The sequence below is a fragment of the Musca domestica genome, unplaced genomic scaffold, assembly GCF_030504385.1.
Source record: "Musca domestica strain aabys unplaced genomic scaffold, Musca_domestica.polishedcontigs.V.1.1 220, whole genome shotgun sequence".
NCBI lineage: Eukaryota > Metazoa > Arthropoda > Insecta > Diptera > Muscidae > Musca > Musca domestica.
The window spans coordinates 79,926-100,058 of record NW_026712263.1 but is presented as its reverse complement, the minus strand read 5'-3'; the positions used below and the strand labels follow the sequence as shown (position 1 = coordinate 100,058).

The 20,133-nt window shown below is 36.4% G+C and overlaps 4 protein-coding genes and 1 pseudogene across 4 annotated transcripts in view; 3 read left to right on the top strand and 2 right to left on the bottom strand.

Annotated features, from left to right (window-relative positions):
- Positions 1-202: 202 nt before the first annotated feature.
- Positions 203-3,355, bottom strand: LOC131800451 (flap endonuclease GEN-like; annotated as a pseudogene).
- Positions 3,356-5,693: 2,338 nt separating this feature from the next.
- LOC101889600 (DNA-directed RNA polymerase III subunit RPC7-like) lies at positions 5,694-6,689 on the top strand. The gene is made up of 3 exons (XM_005187477.4): positions 5,694-5,987; positions 6,048-6,185; positions 6,246-6,689. The coding sequence occupies exons 1-3, from the start codon at positions 5,838-5,840 to the stop codon at positions 6,612-6,614; spliced, it is 657 nt and encodes a 218-aa protein (XP_005187534.1). The 5' UTR covers positions 5,694-5,837; the 3' UTR covers positions 6,615-6,689.
- On the bottom strand, positions 6,669-7,961 carry LOC131802691 (uncharacterized). Its single transcript, XM_059123095.1, has 4 exons — positions 7,893-7,961; positions 7,763-7,828; positions 6,878-7,044; positions 6,669-6,819 (listed from the first exon to the last, which is right to left on the bottom strand). The coding sequence occupies exons 2-4, from the start codon at positions 7,806-7,808 to the stop codon at positions 6,763-6,765; spliced, it is 270 nt and encodes an 89-aa protein (XP_058979078.1). The 5' UTR covers positions 7,809-7,828; positions 7,893-7,961; the 3' UTR covers positions 6,669-6,762.
- Positions 7,962-9,838: 1,877 nt separating this feature from the next.
- LOC131802683 (exocyst complex component 1-like) lies at positions 9,839-13,263 on the top strand. The gene is given in 9 exon segments (XM_059123081.1): positions 9,839-10,397; positions 10,400-10,708; positions 10,773-11,000; positions 11,063-11,512; positions 11,572-11,734; positions 11,737-11,934; positions 11,996-12,128; positions 12,267-12,780; positions 12,844-13,263. Coding segments are annotated over 9 exon segments (2,736 nt in total). The 5' UTR covers positions 9,839-10,004; the 3' UTR covers positions 13,192-13,263.
- A 2,716-nt stretch (positions 13,264-15,979) lies between these two features.
- LOC109613417 (uncharacterized) overlaps positions 15,980-20,133 on the top strand; it is a 60,463-nt gene continuing 56,309 nt past the window's right edge. The window contains exon 1 of the mRNA XM_059123098.1: positions 15,980-16,212. The gene's annotated coding sequence lies outside the window, so the exon portion shown is untranslated. The remainder of the gene's footprint in view (positions 16,213-20,133) is intronic.

Below are 20,133 nucleotides of genomic sequence, written 5' to 3'. Positions count from 1 at the left end.
GTACAAATACCTACGTCTGGAAAAAGAATTCGCTACGGAAAATTTCATGGAACAAAAATAGCTTGGTTTTTGGTCATTTCTAAATAAATACAGACACATGATTTGATATATGAAGAAGAGTATTATTTCAAGGTAAGGCTAGTGATCGAAGATATACTTCCAAGTAAATCATAATATTAGGATTTTGAAAACATTTTTTATTGTAAAATTAAGCTAAATTATCTATAGATTATTTATGTAATTTAATTAGGAATACAAATTAAAAACGAAATATACAAACAATTTAATCGCTTAACAGAACAAATTCTCCCTCATCCAAACTGTCCTGATCGCCCACATCACATTTGGCCAAACTAGTTTCCATAAGCTTTTCAAATACATCTTCATTGTCTGTTTGAAAACTACTGTTGAAAAAGTAGCTAACGCCATTGGAATCCCCAATGTCATTCTCAATGATACTACTATTATTTGTATTAAAATTCAAGCTTATTCTTTGTTTTTGTTTGAAGCGATCCACTACATTCAGAGGTTTAGTAGGAAGGTCTAAGAGACTTTCAGTAGATATTTTCAAATCTTTAATTTTCTCAACTCTGTTGGATCCAATTTTAACTAGTATATCGAAGCTATCGTCCAACGACCTGCGTTTAGCTTCAGCATTTGTGGAGTTTTGGAAAGATGTGGATAGGACACGTTTTTCACACAACACATCCAAATCATCAATGGATAATTTTGTTTGAACACGGCTTGAGTTTAATTGGAATGAAGAGTTGTCGAAATCATTTAGCAAAAGGCTAATATCTTGGGGCATAGTTTCGTATTGTAATTGACGTCCCTCATGGTGTGTTAAAGCAAATGGATCATGGCCTTTGGCCACAATACCATTCACAATATCGGAAAGGTTAAATGCATTTTGATCAATATCTTCATCACTTTCTAAATCAGAAGGAACATCTTTGGTGAGTGGAGTAGAGCTCTGATTGTTTTGCATTAATAATTTTTCTTTCTTCAGGGGTGTTTGGTTCTTGTCGTTAGCTTGTTTGAAATACTTATCAATTGGTTGTAATCCTAGTTTGGTGGCAGATTTTGCTTTCGCTTGACGTTTGGGTTTTATTGTTTTTGCAACTTCATCAGTAGCCTTCATTAAGTCATCTAAATTATCCAAGGAATCTAAGTGTTTTGCCTTGTTTCTTGGCTTCTTTGCGGCTTTCTTGGGTTTTTCCTTCGACTTGAGGAAAGCATCTACCACTTCGGGAAATGCTGTTTCCATCAAACTCGTTGGTTCCACAGTTGTCCAAAGATCAGAAATTCCTTTTGGATTTTCCGACTCAACCTCTTGCAATTGTGATTCAGGCACCAGGCCATTGAATATTCCTTTTTCATCTTGCCATATAATTTCTAAGCTTGGAATACCTTTTACCACTCTCTTTTTAACAATTTCTTTGGGTGCAACGTAAACAACGGCCGTTGGCATCTCCTTTAATCGGGTGGCATTCATAACCTGCCATCTTGTTAAAATCGGAAAGAATTTTTGAAAACAATAAACTTCTTTCCATTGCAAAAGATGTCCGACTTGTTTTATAAATTTAACCATATTTGGTTGTCGCCAACGGAGGTCTAATTTTGGAATCTCTTTTGGTTGCCTTAGGAATTCTTCTATTATGGCTTCAGAGGGAAAAGAAGGATCGGACAAAGCCTTTTTTCGTAGGATCAATTCCGCCTTTATAGACAAACGTTCTTCTCTGAAAGAAACAACAAATATCATCCCATATTTCATCTCCAATAAAGAATTTGTCTCTTACTTCCAAAGACTTTCATTACATCCTCGGTTGGTACGACAAATACCGCAACCACTCTTTGAATGGCTTTGTGTTCGTCCCATGTGACCACAGTTTGCACATATACTCTTATCGTCTACCTTCATTTCCAGTGCTGAGTATTTTGAATCTTCGTAACGCCAACAACGTATCTTGTTTAATATCTCATCATTTTTGTATTTATTGAAAAGTTTAACCACGCTATCACGCCCAATGCCACCAATTCCATCGGGACAATAATCGCAGCCACATAATAGTGCCATGACGATTACTTTGTTTTGTCCAAAATCTACATGATATACATTATTCATAATACATTTTATACATTTAAATTGTACTTCAAATCTCACCCATTTTGCTGCAAATTTGACGCATATCGTATATGTCTACGGCCCCACCTTGTGCTGCTAAAGCGCCTTGAGATGATACCGAAAAGTGCGATACACACGCACAGCACCGTAGGCAAAGCAATCGGAGTCTTGGCTTATAACACCATCTACCAACTATCAGGAAGATATGATTAAAAGGCCTAATTTCAATCTAAAACTCACCAACCCCCTTTTGATTTAAAAATGCACAGTACGCCTCGGCCTCGCCGGGTCCCTGGACACACTGTATGCCCATGGAGGTGAGAAGATTTTCGCACTGCTTTAAAACCATGTTAAAACGTGATCTTCCCTTTTCGCCACCTTTATTTGATGTTTGCGAATTGACCGGCTGTTGGCTTGGCGGCGGTTTGTCCTTTGGCCGTACACCTCGAAATTGTATTTCATTGCGTTTTTCCATTACTTGACTTTTCAATTTTGGTGCTGTGCCTTCTAGCACAAAAACTGGAGTCACTTCTTCCCATATTAAATAACAGGTACGAAAAAATAAGTTCCTGAAAAAAATAGAATTAAAACATATGGAACCATTAAAAAAACCCGCAACTTACTTTAGATGATGTCTGGGATGTACAAAATAATCTACTACATTGAGACTCTCACAAACCCATCCAGCCAAGTCTATGGCAACGATTTTTCCTCTCAACTCGCTTATGGGCTTGCGTTCGGCGTGAGGAGTAAGTACTGTCCACAAATCTTTGACACCCATTTGGGGGAGTTGTTCCTTTGAACTTCAGAGCGGGCGCCAATCTTACTAATTTGACATGAGTTTTTGACAGCTGTTGCTTTAGACATCCAGGGATTGATTGATCCTGGGCATCCAGGATTGATGGCAACGCTGTACAACATGTACAGTAGAACACGCATATAAGCCCCTTTTCAAAAATTGTCAATTTTTTCTTATATATATGTTTTTCTTATATGAATGTATTTTAGGCTTAACTCTAGTTTAGTAAAAACTCTTAAATTTTTTCGAAAATTTTTTCAGTGGTAGGTATTTTAACCATGATCCCGGGAAACTATTTTTTTCTTGGGGGACGGACCTGGGACCCCAGATTTTCGACCCGAAAGTCCGGGTTCAAGACCCCGACTAGACCCGGATCCACAATATGGGTATCGTTGGAAAGCTTATGAAAATACCTATCCAACAAGTGGTCATATGATGGGGTAAGATGTTACGGTTCGGAAGTTATAGTCAAATTATCGATTTTTTGGACCCGGATTTTTTATAAAACCCCCAAAAAGTCAAAAATGGGTCCATTATGGGGGACAACAAAATTGATGCCAAATTATAGCTGACATTTCTACCTTTCCAAAATGCTACAATTTGTGCTAATACCTTCACTGAGTCCAGAGATATGGGTCTTGGAGCAAGTTGAGTTTAGGGGCTATGCTCGGATCATTTTGAAATTTTTACCGCAGGTAGGTATTTGTAACCTGATTACGGCAATGTAATTTTTTTGTGGGGGAAATACCCGGTTACCCGGTTATTCGACCCAAAAGTTCGAATACAACATCCGGTTTGTATCCGGTTCTACGTAACCGATACCAATAAAATGGGCATCATTTGAAAGCTTATGAAAATACCTATCCAACAAGTGGTCATATGACGGGGTTGCTGGAACCGGTTTCGGAGAAATTTAGGAAAATTTGCATTTTTGTATGAGTACTTTTTGAAAAACCTATAAAAACTCGAAAATGGACCCATTATAGGGTCTTAAAATCTATACACTATATTATAGCTAACACTATTGCCTTTCCAAAATGGTGTCATATGTGTTGATATCTTTTGTGGTTCCGTGGATATAAGAGATAGAATTCATTAAATTATATTTTTCTCCAGTCTAGATGCATTTGACTTTGACCTTTATAGCTTTTTTAAGCAACCGGCCTTCGGCCGGGGCTTAAGATTTTCTCCTCAGGGGTATGTCCAACACCGGTTACGCGATCCATAGTTTTTCTAAAAATTGTACATTTTTTAAGTAACCGGCCTTTGGCCGGGGCTTAAGATTTTCTCCTCTAGGGTATGTCCAACACCGGCTACGCGATCCATAGTTTTTCTAAAAATTGTAATTTTTGTAAGTAGTCGGCCTTCGGCCGGGGCTTAAGATTTTCTCCTCTAGGGTATGTCCAACACCAGCTACGCGATCCATAGTTTTTCTAAAAATTGTAATTTTTGTAAGTAGCCGGCCTTCGGCCGGGGCTTAAGATTTTCTCCTCTGGGGTATGTCCAACACCGGCTACGCGATCAATAGTTTCCTAAAAACTGTAGTTTTCGAAAGTAGCCGGCCTTCGGTCGGGGCTTAAGATTTTCTCCTCTGGGGTATGTCCAACACCGGCTACGCGATCCATAGTTTTTCTAAAAATTGTAATTTTTGTAAGCAGCCGGCCTTCGGCCGGGGCTTAAGATTTTCTCCTCTGGGATATGTCCAACACCGACTACGCGATCCATAATATTCTAACAACATCAAATTAAAAACAAAGCAGATTAACAAGAACGTTAAACCCGACACAAAACTTGGGTTCACTCAAACTGCTTTCATAAGTAACGACTTTAAAAGTCAATATCTTCGGAACTACAAAAGATATCAACACATATGACACCATTTTGGAAAGGCAATAGTGTTAGCTATAATATTGTGTATAGATTTTAAGACCCTATAATGGGTCCATTTTCGAGTTTTTATGGGTTTTTCAAAAATTACTCATACAAAAATGCATATTTTCCTAAATTTCTCCGAAACAGGTTCCAGTTACCCCGTCATATGACCACTTGTTGGATAGGTATTTTCATAAGCTTTCAAATGATACCCATATTATTGATATCGGTTACGTAGAACCGGATATAAACCGGATGTTGTATCCGAACTTTTGGGTCGAATAACCGGGTAACCGGGTATTTCCCCCACAAAAAAATTATATTGCCGTAATCAGGTTACAAATACCTACCTGCGGTAAAAATTTCAGGTCAATCCAAGCATAGCCCCTAAACTCAACTTATGCCATTTCGCGTAACAGTCGTCGGAACCGAACCGAACCGTAACATCTTACCCCATCATGTGACCACTTGTTGGATAGGTATTTTCATAAGCTTTCCAACGATACCCATATTGTCTATATCGGGTAAGTGGATCCGGGTCTAGTCGGGGTCTTGAACCCGGACTTTCGGGTCAAAAATCTGGGGTTCCAGGTCCGTCCCCCAAGAAAAAAATAGTTTCCCGGGATCATGGTTAAAATACCTACCACTGAAAAAATTTTCGAAAAAATTTAAGAGTTTTTACTAAACTAGAGTTGTTCCGTATTTTATGTAAGAAACTATTTGTAGTGCTTTGAAAAAAAGATTTATATGTGCTTTGTTTCTTATATAGAAAGTGGTGTATGGGTGGTCGGTCTACTGTACGAAGATATATTTCGATCTATAGAACCCATTGAACACTGAATGAATGCCTTTTTCTGATTGCATAGAGCCCTATAACAACGTATTTTTGTTGTTGTTTTGTTTATACATGTGCAACGATTCCAAGGAAAGAGGAGAAATTTCCTGCATATGGAAGTAGATTATAGAGTTTGGAAAAGAAATAAAAAGGAGCCCCTGGATCATTTATCGGAGTTTTTTATTTAAAATTAAGTTGTAGTTAACATGGCTGGCCGTGGCAGGGGTGTAAAGACCGGAACTTTAACACAAGAACAATTACAGACTCTGGGATGTGTAGGCAAGGATATGCCTCAGGTCGCTCAGGCGCCACCACCCACATATCCACCGCTGATGTCTAAGCCCGTGACACTTGAAGTAGGATTCATAACCCACTCTACCCACTCCTAAAAAAATTATAATACAAAACTATTGCAGACAACAGCATCACAAAACTACCAGATATTATGGAAAGAGGATTTCCTTAACCACATGAGAGATTCAGCATATTTTCTACAGCCAATAGAAAAATCAATAGCGGGCCGAGGTGTTTCCAGATATAACCCAAAGCAAACGGTAATATTTCTTAAACAGATAAACATATGAAACTTATTGTCTTATTTTGAACGTTTCCAGAATGCCGACCAATGTATCAAGCTTAAGCCCAGAACGGAGTTCAATTGGTCTTTGATGCCGGCCGAATTACAGATGGCAAATAAAAAACGAAAGATTGTTCCCAAGGAAGCTGCAGTGAAGCTAAAGAAAACAAAGCCAGGTAATATTGAAGATCGACTAAAGGTACTGGAAGAGAAAGAACAAACAGAGGACGATGTAGATGCTCCCAACAAAACAAACTCTGATTCAGAAGAGGACGTTGAGGAAGAAGTTGGAGAGGATGTCGACGATGAAATGGATGATGATAACGACTATGGAAATGCCTATTTCGATAATGGTGAAGCTTATAATGAAGAGGATGATAATCTAGATGATGGACCTGTCTATTAACAAATGTATATTTTTAGTCTGTAGTAAAGTACAAATGAAAATTTCCAAACAATATAAGTTTGTTTTATCACTTTATTTTTGGATAACGTGTTTCCACAGTTATTTTATTAAGAATGTTACTAAACACACATAATTACAATACATTTATTTAATCGGTAGATTCTGGTGGGCTGTAGTTCAAGTCAATGATGCCAGTAGATTTAACCTGAAAGAAAAGAAATGTAAGGAATGGGTTTTAGGTGATAAAAAACTGAAATAATTACCAAAGCAATAGTGCCAACTAAAGCAGCAATGCCAGCAGCCAAGACAGCATTGTACTTGGAATTTTGGCGGGTGTGGTTTTCTTTCCAGTCACCTTGGGGGACAGGCAAGTCATTCATTGTAACCTTTACGCCACTACCGTGGTAGGATGCACGGGACAAGGCACCAGCTGAAAAAAGGAAAAATCGAATTATTCGCTAAACCCACAGAAGAAAATTTTATCGAAATTCAGAAAACTATGAGTCAATTATATTTCATAACAGACTTAGGAGGAAATATCTATATTTATATACCCTACATATTTCTATTACTAATATTCTTGGGATTCCTATCAGTAACCAGTTCTACATGCTTCATATTTTATATTATAAATATATAATTAACTCAAGCTATAAATTTTCTTCGATCAGTGGATAAACCCATGGGACAACAGCGTTTCGAATATTACATTGGAATTATATTAAATCCCATATAAAAAGATTTATATGGGGTTTTTGCATAAATTTGGGTGACGTCATTAACATAATTGTTTGACATTTTTTAGCCGAAATGTTCGCGCGTTCCATGCAATACTATGCTTCCGAACTAAATTTCATTTTGGATAATGTGAAATGTTTGTTTGAAGCAGTTAGGGTATTGACTTCGCACATATCTTCAGGAACCCATAACTCAACTACTACAAACATATATATTTAACTTTCACTAATCACATTTTATAAGGATAATTGCGTTGTGTCCTTCTAGAAGTAAATCTTAAGTCATTTTAACAGGATTCCCATCGATTATACACAAAAACAGTTACTCCATTCAGTTATGTAATTTTTAAGGTTATTGGTTCCGTACGAGGATTCTTTGTTGTATTTTTTTAGATTGTCTTATTCTCTTACCATTTCTCAAAAGGAGACCTTGTTTGACAATGTGTTTAGCCAACATTTTTCTTCAATTTTTCAGCGCTACAATACAGAAACAAAAACAAATTAATTTTTATTTTTCTTTTTCTGGAGAAAAACCTCTTGCCTGGTGTGGATGAAGAATTAAACTCTATCTGACAATTCGACCCGTGCAGTGACAGTTATCAGACAAAAAATCATCTCTGTCTCTGGGTATGTAACCAATATGGCAACGTTAGGAAACTGAATGAGGGCGTATAGCGTAAGAACTAATGGCGCGTTTTACTTAGCATTTACATGAGACATATTGTATTGAATTAGAGTTTTATTTTACTACCACACTGATTTGATTATTACCATGGTACAATAAGGAGGTAGAACAACTTCGTAAAACTGCAGAAATACAGCCCTGAGGCTAAGTTATTCAAAATTATAGGCAACAAGTTGTTTTCATTTATTTGATAATTTTTGTTCATTTCTAAAATGAGTCAAATAGCGCGAAAGATGAATGAAAGGCCTAGATGTTCTCTCAAAAATATGATCCTTAGTGTTCAATCTTTCAATTCCATGGCAAATCTCGTTAATATTATTAATGCGCTCCCGCAATTTAAGTTTCTTCCAATCATTGATTTTGAAAATATTTTTTTTATTTTTTCTAAACAACAAATACAAACACAAAATTGGCAGAAGTCGGACACACTTAGAAAAAAAATTTAATCAGCTGGGAGTTCTACCTTACCTTTTTATTGTACCATTGATCTAACGCTGTCCGTTCGTCCATCTCTCTGTCTGGCTGGCTGGTGCGCACGATAACTCACGAAGGCAGTATCCGATTTTGTCCAAACTTGGTACATCGTTACATTATTATCCCCTTTGTGAGGGAAAGGGGCAACATTTTAAATAATTACAACTCTTATAAAATTTGATTTAAGAGTCCGATTTTCCTTCAAATTAGACACATCACAATATTTTTATTAACGCAAGATCCGGTGTGAAGATGGGATTTATCGGTTCACTCCTTCTGGTATCTTCCCCACAAAGGGTCAAAACTTTGAACTTGCATGAAGCCGAAGTTAAATTCCGATTCCATTCAGACTTTGTTCATCTCAATATTTATATCAACTCAAGATATGTTATAAAAATGGTAGAGATTTGACCATTCCTTTTGATACCACCCACACAAAGGGTCAACGTTTGGAATGCTTATTTCGGATTTTATAATAGTTTTGGTAAATATTATAAAATACGAAATAAGCATCCGGCTCTATTCATATTTCACACATTCCATTATTTCTACAAACACAAGATCTGTTGTGAAGATGGAATGTATCGGTTCACTCCTTCTGGCATTTCCACCATAAAGGGTCAATATTTTGAATATGCATGAAGCTCATAAAACTCGAAATTAACATCCGATTCCATTCAGCCTTGGTACATCTCAATATTTCTGGTACCTCCCCCACATAGGGTTCAAGCTTTTGAAAAACAAAACGCTCAATGAAAGCGAAATAAGATCTTCAAATTTCTCAAATACAAACATTTTTGCTAATACAAGATCTGTTGTGAATGTGATATATATTTGCGAACCCCTTCTGGTATCTCACCCACAAAGGGTCACAATTTTCAATACTTTTATCTGTCATAACTTGCGAAAAAAAGTAAGCTATTCTTTACAACTTGCTATATCTCAATATGTCTCTCAGATAAATATGGAATTTATGATTTTGCCTAAAAATGGATATAAATGTCCGATTTTCTTGTAATTTTGCCCATACAAATATTTTTATCTGTATTAGATGAAGTATGAAAATGGAATTCTTCGGTCGACTATATCTGGTACCTCAGGCACATTTTAACATTTTCTAAAAATGATCACTTATCTTATAACTCCGAAAAAATTGTAATCAGCTGGTAGCCCTACCTTACCTTTTTTTGCACCATGGTTATTATGCCGAGTGCATTTACCTGTATTATTCTATGATGATTAATAAGCGAATATCAGCTGATTTGCCTTAACTTTCTTTCAATTCACATTCGTAAATATAATACGATTTTTGACGCTGCCTCTTCCCTATTCGTAAAGTATTGTTATACTAGTATAACAGATTGACAGAACACTAATACCCGCTTGTTGGCATTTCTTTATTTGATTGGAATTTGGAATTGTGGAGCAAAACATAATCTCCGCAAATAAGGGGCGTTCCAAGGATTCACCGATTCAACATCGAAACCAACCACAATGTTGTCGATTGGTTCCTTAGCCAATATTAAATACATTTTACAAAAGGAGCTCTTCAATGGGTGCGGCGAACGATTGCTCACATCGGTTACGGTGACAAAAACCTTCAAGAAGAAACGAGCCTGTTACCTCTGTGTGGTGACGACACCTCCACCGTTTTCAGTGGTCACAATGTGTCTGGTCAAACAGGCCGAACAAAAGGATAGTGAATATAAGAAAAAACGCATATGGCAATTGGATGAAATCAAGTGGGTGGATGGACGCAGTGAAGAGTTCGAAATACATGAATTTGATGTACAGGTGGAAAAACTATACAAATGGTATGCCTTAAATTTGCACGAAAGACAGAATTTTTTGGCCGTTCTGTACAAACAAGTCCAAAATATGGTCAGGGACGTGGTGTCAAGGCTGAGTTCCGTAATATTCCAAGTGCTTGGCTTATGGATAAGTCACCGGAGAAAATTGGTGGAGTTGGTGGCGGTGGCAGTGGAGTTGGCTCATCGGACATGAACAATCGAGATGGTCTGCGTAAAAGTGGTGCCGAAACAGAGGATGAAGAGGAATCTGAATTTCAAGAATTTACAGCATTGACCGATAAGGAATCAAATGAACTGACAAAACTTTTTACAGAATGCGATTATGCGGTTAAAGATGCTGAACTGTTGATTGAAAAACTATCCAAGGAACTGCATGATTTGGATGGGGTAAGTTACAACTATAACCTTACTTGATGGTAGATTCTTAACCTTTATAACTTCATCTCTCTAGGCAAATATTCAGTCCGTATTGGCCTCAGAGAAACAAGTAATGATGCTCATGGAGCACATTGACCAGGCAATCGGGGAGGCTGATAAATTTGAAGAACGTCTGGATTCCTATGAGGAAATTCTAAGCCATGTAAAAGAAACTATGGAGAAGATTGGAGGTAAAAATGCTATGATAAAAATAGCTAACAACAACAATATAAAGCTTAAGGAAGAACTGAGCAAAATAATCGTAAGTTTGGGAATATCTGCATCTACACACATAACTTGCTAAAACATACATTTTTCGTTTAGACCCAATTAGATTTTCCGACGGCGTATCAACAGGTTCTACAATCGCCTGTCTTAAATACACCCGAAGGACGCAAAGCTGCCATTGAAGCTGCACAATTCCTACAGCAAGCTTTAAACAGTGACATCGACCCATCATTGCAACGTTTGGCCGCCGTACGTGATCAAATGAAACGTTTCGAAATTTGGAAGAAGAACTTTTTGGGACCCGTCATCAAACATTTGAATTGCCTGCTAATACATTTATCAAATCAAATTGGTGACACTCCACCTTCTAGCACTGAATTAATACTACCTAATCATGCTTCGGTACACCAAGATCTAGTGCCTTATACTGAGCTGATGCATTGGATCAAGGCCATGGATAGGACTAAATATGAGGGCTTGACCACAGTCTATACAACAGCGTTTAGTAAAATCTATGAACGAGATATACGGAATTTTTTTAATTTGGTAAGATAAAAACGCATAGAATATAGGAAAAAAAGTTTTGAGAATCTTCTTTTTTGTAGGCGAAGCTACAAATTTCTGGAGGACTGCGCAACTCCCGTGAAGATTTGGACGTTTCTTCGTCGTCAATTTCAAAGAAAAATGCTGTTTCGTCTGTTCCGCATGGAACATTGGGGGTTAATAGAGATCAATGGGGACCCGGTGTCGATGCAGCAGATAGAGAACGCTTGATTCTGTGTTGGAAAAGGTTTTGGCTGAATTGGAACCCATAGCCTTGCAAGAGCAAAAGTTCTGTATAAATTTCTTCCAAATGGATGTGATAAGTCCCACTGCAAAATCCGTTGGCCTAGACACTATGGATAAGAGTACCGACATGTCACAGTCCATTCTTTTATCTCCTTCTTCAGCCACGGGAGGCGGAGATGGTAAACCTTTAGGGCGATTGAAATGTCATAAAAATGTTAAACGTTTTATTGTTTCTTGCAGGCTCACAGTTTCCCCAAAAGAAAATTGATCGCCAGATTAATGAAGAAGTTCGCCGTCTAATGAATGCTTTGTTTGGATGTCTAGAACAGGAATTGGTTAATTTCATACAGAGCTTTGAGCGTTTTGATTGTTTGTAAGTAGACATTGCTTTGCAATCCTTTACTTGAAGAAACTTCGAAAAATCGAAACAATTTGGATTTTTGTTTTTAAATGATTGGAAATCTCAAAGATGTGTTAATATATTAATTGATTTGTTGTATTCTATTTTCAGCTACTCCCTTTACGTATTAGATCGCTTAACGCAGCATGTCATGTCTGCCCAAGATACACATTCCTTTTTAAGTATGACATTTGCCTCGGTCCTTGTGCAAGTTAAAAGAAATTTCGATCGTTTTATGCAGCAACAGTTGCAGTCAATACGTGATGCCAAACTGCCCAAACGTTCCAAGTGTGGTATTCTACCATATGTGGAAAATTTCGAATATTTTTCACAAACCACCGAGGAATTCTTTTGTAAATCTACAAGACGCACAGACATGGACAAATATATACAGCTTATAAATGCAATATTCGAAGGTATTAACACACATGCCAAGGAACATCCCAAGACACCGTTGCAAGTTGTTCGCATGGAAAACTATCATCATATGCATTCTTTGTTGGCCCGACTATGCGCAAAGGTACCCAGTTTGGATGAGCTAAAGAAGGAGGCCAAGGCTCGTTACAAGGATGCCCTTAATAATTATGTTATATGTTACTTTGGCAGGCCATTGGAAAAATTAAATGTAGGCATTTCAAACGTCTACTAACTCAAGCAAATTGAATAATTGTTCTTTTGTTTTTTTTAGCAATTCTTTGAAGGTGTTCAACAGAAAATTGCCCAAGGTGTAAAGGAAACCGAGATCAGCTATCAAATGGCATTTTCTAAACAAGAACTACGCAAGGTTATCAGTCAATATCCAGCCCGTGAAGTAAAAAAAGGCATGGAGAATCTCTACAAAAAAGTGGAAAAACATCTATGCGAAGAGGAGAATCTTTTGCAGGTTGTTTGGCATGCAATGCAGGAAGAGTTTATTGTACAGTATAAATTCCTAGAGGAGCGCATACAAAAATGTTATGCCGGTTCAATGATAACATTGGAATTTAACATACAAGATATTCTTAATTTCTTTTCGGATATTGCACGTTCCCATTGAATGAAGCAGATTATATACTCTTATCGCAGTATTTAGGCTATACACATAAATTTATTATTTACATTATTAATTTATTTTACATTATTTTTCGGAAAAATAATGTAGAGCTGTTAATGCGCATATTATTAAAACAAAGTCATTGTTTATTTTATTAAAGGAAAGGTATAAGTATATTTTTAAGCTTGTTATTTAAATAGCTTCTCTAGTCTGTATAATTTCTACAGTAGATAATGAAAATGTGGAACAGGTTACTTTACGAAGTAAGCTTTCGAAGCAATAGTGTGTTGGTAATTATATACAGCCTGTTGAATTGAGAAACCTACGATTGTTTCCCAGTTGTATCGGTAGTTTTCAAATTAAGTTGTATAGGTAATTTTTAATTTTCATTTCATTTGTGCAGGGAAGAAGCAGCTGTGACAGTATTCATTGTATGGAATGTGTCGGCGCTTTGTATCGTTACCAATACCAGGTTACTACCGAAATAAGTCTTGCCAGGTTCCGTCGATTTTGGCTAATTAGGAACTTTGTTATGATATTTTACAATTGTAAGTCTTCTCAAATCTGTGCTCTCCTTGTGAAAGATAGTATATTCCCTGAAGATATCTCTAAAGTAAATTGCGCTCTTATGACCTGGGATCCAAGTAAGAACTACTCTGGTCAGAAGTTCTAGCTTAGAAAGTTCACTTTACATTCTTTCACTAGCTTTGATGTAACAATGATTGAATGCAATGCTAGGAGTGCCGCTTGGCTGTCGACAAAAATACCTATTGATTTATATGCTTCTACACACTTCATCTAAGAGCCGTCTGTGGTGGATTCCTTAATGTCATTGACCGTCAGTGGTGTTCTGTTACTCCATTTTTTTGTGATTGAGAATTTATCTTTAAAAGGCTGTTTAAAAGATGATGCTGGTGTGCAGTAATCTGCATTAGTTGCTATTTTTCTCGGTAGGCATGTGTTCAGACCTTATTGTTGGATTCACATTATCATCAATCGGTAGATCAATCCACTGGGAACCTCTCATATTTCAGTGAGAGCTTTTTTTGCAGTCAAAAGTGGCTCTCGATTTGCTTAGCATGGATGTACCTTTTGATATCTGCCAAAGGTTTATATTATATGCAAGCTGTTCGGTATTGAAAGCCCCCCAAGTAACGGTACCTTCAGATTTTCGGTATCTGGTATATCAACCAAATAATTTGAAATGTTATGTTTGGAGTTCTTGGTAGGTCTGCTCTCTCCCTGCAAAAAATATTAACTACAGGTCCACTAATTGTTATAGCCCCCAAGTAACGGTACCTCCAGATTTTCGGTATCTGGTATATCAACCAAATAATCTAAAATTTTACATTTGGAGTTCTTGGTAGGTCTGCTCTCTCCCTGCAAAAAATATTCACTACAGGTCCAATAATTGTTATAGCCCCCAAGTAACGGTACCTCCAGATTTTCGGTATCTGGTATATCAACCAAATAATCTAAAATTTTACATTTGGAGTTCTTGGTAGGTCTGCTCTCTCCCTGCAAAAAATATTCACTACAGGTCCAATAATTGGTATAGGCATCTCCAGATTTTCGGTTTCTGCCACAATTACCAACCAATTTAGGTGAAACTTGACAAAGGTTCAATTCAGGTCTTCTAATTGGTATAGCCCACATATAACGGTAGCTCCCGGTTTTCGGTTTTTTGAAGTTTTCTGCTACAATTTAGATGTTAATATTGGTTTCGCTATTTGGGTTAAAATAAAAAAGAAATAATTAAACGGCTTGATGTTCTATGTTACAATATATGACTCTTTGCCTTACTTAATTTACTTTGATAAAACCGAACCTAGAACCTTTTTTATATATTAGCTCTACTTTCATTGTCCGCCGGGGGGTTTTCCTGCAATTAATGAAAAAATTAAATTTTGTCACACAGTTTTTTTTGTCGATTTTGTAAATTTAAATTTTGTTTCTAACTCGCCGTTATAAATGCTTTGGATCGTAAGCTTGGGGAAAAAGCCAAAATGAAGCCAAACTTTCTAAAGGTACGTAGGCGAAGCTTGCATGGGATCTTTACAGAATCGTAAATCTATATGTATTGCCTAGTTTAATTTGTACTGGTTGCTGAATTCCTTGAATATATCCTGTGTAAAATTCCAACATGCGAATTATGAATTTTTTAATAAATATTATCTTTGTTTTTTTCGGTTTATTCGTTACTTCTGCTTAGCTGGAGGTAGAAGAATTATTTGGCCTCAAAGCTCCAAACAAATTATCTTTGTTTTACTGTTGCCTCTCTTACGTAGCCACCTTGTGAGAGTACAAGAATTAAGAGAAACTATGCAGTGCAAAACGAAACTAAACGGAGAATGTGCAAAATAGTCAACAACAGCGAGTATTGGATGGCGGCGATGGCCGTTTGGAATTCATTCCCACCAAAGTCATAATGTGGTTCTGCACCAGTTGCAATTCTAAATCCACAACGTCAAGTCCACAACAACGGATGAAGACACGAGGCGCGCGAGTATTATTGGGTGATCCGTGATCCTCCTTTCCTTTACACGGTCATTTTGAGTAGTTGAGCTGAACGACGTTTGTTTAACAACGACAACAAAACGTCAAGAATACAAATTAGTGAAAGAGTGTCAGTGGCTTTTGTTAATTGTTTTTTTAAACGAATAATGGAATAAATAAGAAAACAGGCGAAAAATGCAAGTGTTTGTTTTGAAATAAATTGTCAATTGAAATATTCAAATATTGAATATAATTAAAATAAAAAAGAAAATTATTTTTTTTTTGTGATAGTTTATCGTTTTGTGTGTGTGCGTGGGTGTTGTTGCTGGTGTATCATCAAACTTCAGGACAACCTTAAGCCGCTTAAGATTGCTTCCTGGTTTTCAACGAAAGCGAGATAAAAAGGGAATAACCCACAAAAAATAAACTACAAACGTCGCATATGGCGAAAAAAAGAAAATGCCCCCAAAAGTAAAATAAAGAATAGCCGAAAAAATAACAACAAACAACATTAAAAAATATAGTATCGTAAGTACATTTTAAAACTTGAAATCGCAATGCCATTAAGCATTTTCCACCCTTGGTTTGACCGTTTAGTTTTTTTCTGGATTTGTTTATTGCCGCAAAAATGACTGGATGGATGGCTGGCGGTCTGGTTTATTTCAATGCTCTTCTCCTTGTCGTTTGGGTTCCAAAAAAAAAAAAAAAAAAAAAAAAAAAACGTGTTCAACCAGTTTTTGTTGCTAATTTTTTTTGGTGAACTGTTTTCGATCCAGATTTATGCCACTGCACCATGGTCTAGAGTGCGAAATTGTTCGCTCTGCAATAGGTATAAAATATAAACTTTTAGGGTTTTGAGGGCGCAGTTAAAACTTATGGTTTGGTTTTCCAACGTGCATTTAGTTGAGTTTGTCATTTCTATTCGAAATAACAATTTTAACCTCACATTGCACAGTGGTCCAATTTGTATGGGAAGGTGTGCCAACGATGTTTCTATACAACTAATCGATCTATTTTTTTCGAATAGCGTCATAACGACCAAAAAATATTTTAAACATAAAATTGTGAAGTTTGGACCTCGTTTTCGGCATAGTCCCCACATAACGGCAACCTTCGATTTAGAGAAATTTTAAGATTTAAGGTACATTTTTAATTGAAATCGTTTGAAATTTAACATCTGGTGGTCTTAATGAATACCTGATGTCCTTGCAAAATAATAAAATATTGGTCTAAATTTTTATATGCCTCAAATAGAATCCTACCCCCGATTTTACTCTTTGAAGGGTTCTTACCATATGTTTTCAATCAATTTTGTCGATATTTAACATTTCTGTTTGGGATAGGGTAGTAAATTGATGTGTCAAAAATTGTCAATATATGTTTTTGATATAGCTCCCATAGAACCCTACCTCCGATTTGATAGACTTTCTAGATTTTGACAACATTTCCATGAAATTTGGCATTTTGTATTCTGAATACAATTATTACCTTCTTGCAACAAAATTGTCAAACATTTTTACTTTGTGGTATATATATCACTTGGGACCACTGTGCATTGTAACCATGTCTGTGTAAGCTGTGATTGGTGAAATTAAGCTTTGTGAAGATTTGAATTCCTGGGTAAACTTCAATAAATTGGTAGAATTCATTCATTCATTTACAAAGCAGGGGTGCTCAAAACCGTGTTCTAGAACATGAAGAGAAAAAAGAGATAATTTAAGAGAAAATTAAAATTATGTTTTTCTTTATATTTTACTGTTCTATTTAATTGTTTTTAAACACGAATGTTTGCCAAAATAGTTTATAAAGCAAATGGATAAAAAATATTAGTATAAATAATGACTTAACACTGTTTTGTTCTTGATTTAAATAAGCAAAGAGAAATTTGACTGAAAACAGATTTTTCTTCTTGAGCACCCCTGTACAAAGTTTCTACTAGAATTATCTAGCCACCAAGACTGATCCAAATTTTGTGTTATTTGGTACCTTTCGAACCATAATGGTACACATTTACAAAAACACCACCAGATTTTAAATCCAAATGCCAACTTTCGGGATTCCAGGTCTATCCCTTCAGGCGATACCAAATTTAGTACCATTTAGTACTTTTCGTACAAATATAGGACGTATTTTCAAACCACCGGCAAATTTCAAACACAAGCAAACTTAATATCAAATTTCAGAATTTTATTTCTATTCCTTCACCTAGTACCAAATATAGTATCAATCAGTATTTTTGGTACAATTACAGTAAACATTTCCAAAACCACCTCCATATGTCCAGGCTACACATGAACAGCAACTCTAATATCTAATTCCAGGCACTATCTGTTCGCCCAGTACCACATTTCACGAAATAAGGTATTACTTAATACTTTTCGTACAATTATAGTACACATTTCCAAAACCTCCTCAATATCTTAACCACAGACACCAACTGTGACATATACAGGGTGAGATAAAAAAACTGCAACAAAGTCAAAAGTCATAATTTTTAATTTTTTTTTTAATTTCATTGAATGAAAGCAAAAAATGTCGGGAATAGCATCAAAATTTAGAATAAGTTTAGATTTGTTCGAATTGGTCGCCTTTGGCACGAATTATGGCCTTCAAACGGCTAATGAAACCGTCACACGCTGCCCGAATGTTGCGTTCCCAAGGCTTTAATACACCCTCCAGATAATATTCGGCATTTATTCTGATGCCACGACCGGAGAACGACCATTGGCTGTTATGGCGGCCCACACCATCACCATGGCTGTGAGTTCTGGTGGCCAACCGAAGGTGCACATTTTCAGCTGACCTCTTTGGCAAGTAAACACGATCATTTTCCAGTTTGTTTACAACTGCTGGACAACGAATCATCACTTTCGGCCAAGCGAAGCAACTCTTTAGCTCTTTTGAGTCTATTTTCTTTCTGTTGCTATTTTTGGAAATTCAATTTCTTTATCCCGAGCTCATTTTTCAATATTTGGCGAATGGAACATTGCGATATGTTCAGCTCACAAGCCTTTTTTCGTCCACTACGACGCGTGTTTCGATCAAGTCTCTCATTTACTTTTCGAACCATATCTGCTGATGTTGCTCTTTTCTTCCGTCCACTTCCTTGACGTCGGACTACGCTAACAATATCACGGTAAGGAGGATACAAAAGATTTATTCACATTTAAATGCTGGAGTGCTCTAACTATAGCTACTTGTGGTTTTCCCGACAAATATAAAGAATTCACTCTATCACGCTTGAATTCCATAACGAATAATTTTTCTTCTGGAAAATTCTCACCAAAATGCTTTTGTACGCATGTAAACAATATAATGAGCTGTCACTGGAATAATTTTTACTGCTGTCGGACGAGTGGCTTAGAAATGACAGCAGTCTGAAATATATCACATTTCAGCTCTATTCCTTCACCCAATAGCAAATTTAGCACTATTTAGTACTTTTCGTACAATAATAGTACACATTTCCCAAACTGCCGCAATATCTCAAACACAGATACCAGATACCTAAATGTTCCTAAATTTTGAAACATTTGCGAAACCACCTCCATATGTTCAGGCTACAAATGGACAGTTATCCTAAAACCAAATTTCAGATTTTAAACACAATCTATTCACCCAATACCAAATTGTAAAAAATAAATTACACTATTTAGTACTTTTCGTGCACTTGTAGTACTTATTTACAAATGGACCCCAATACAACATTTCAAAATTCCAGCTTCATCCGTTTAACCTAAACCAAAGTGTTCCAAATTTAGTACCATTTAGTACAGTTCGCACACCAAACTTACTTTCAAACCTTGATTCTCATACCAATTTTCAAATTTTTAGCTCTATCATACAGTACCAAATCGTACTATTTTAGAAGTTAGGTACCATTTTAGAACTTTTCGTAGCCTTAAAATTCGAATTTCCAATAACCCTTTAGTACATCTATCCTGCACTCCATTTTAAATTTCTAGTTCAGTGACTCTCATTTTAAATTTCTAGCTCATTCTGTTTTCCTAATACAAAGTATTTAATTGTTGGTACTTTTCGTACATTTTTAGTACGAATTTCAAAAACGCCTACGCTCCAAAACTGACCCCCGTGCAAAATTTCAAGAATCTAGCCTCGAAAGCCGTTTATGCTGTCATAAAAGTCAAAAATCAATACGACTGACCTCGAAAACCAAATCCTTCCATTGCTGCTGAAGATATTGATTTTATTCAAAAATATTTAGACATCTAAAATTTTATTCGCTTCCGCTTGATGATAATGTGCAAAATGTCCTTTCAGCGTTATGTACAAGCTACATCTATACAAACGAACCACTTAACCGATCCATCTTACTGCAGAAGATCTATGGCTGGTAGGGAAGTAGCTACATTTTAAAACCCGACATGGAAACTAGAACCAAATTATCCGCGCAAAAATGCCAATATATAATTGCATTGATTCTTAATC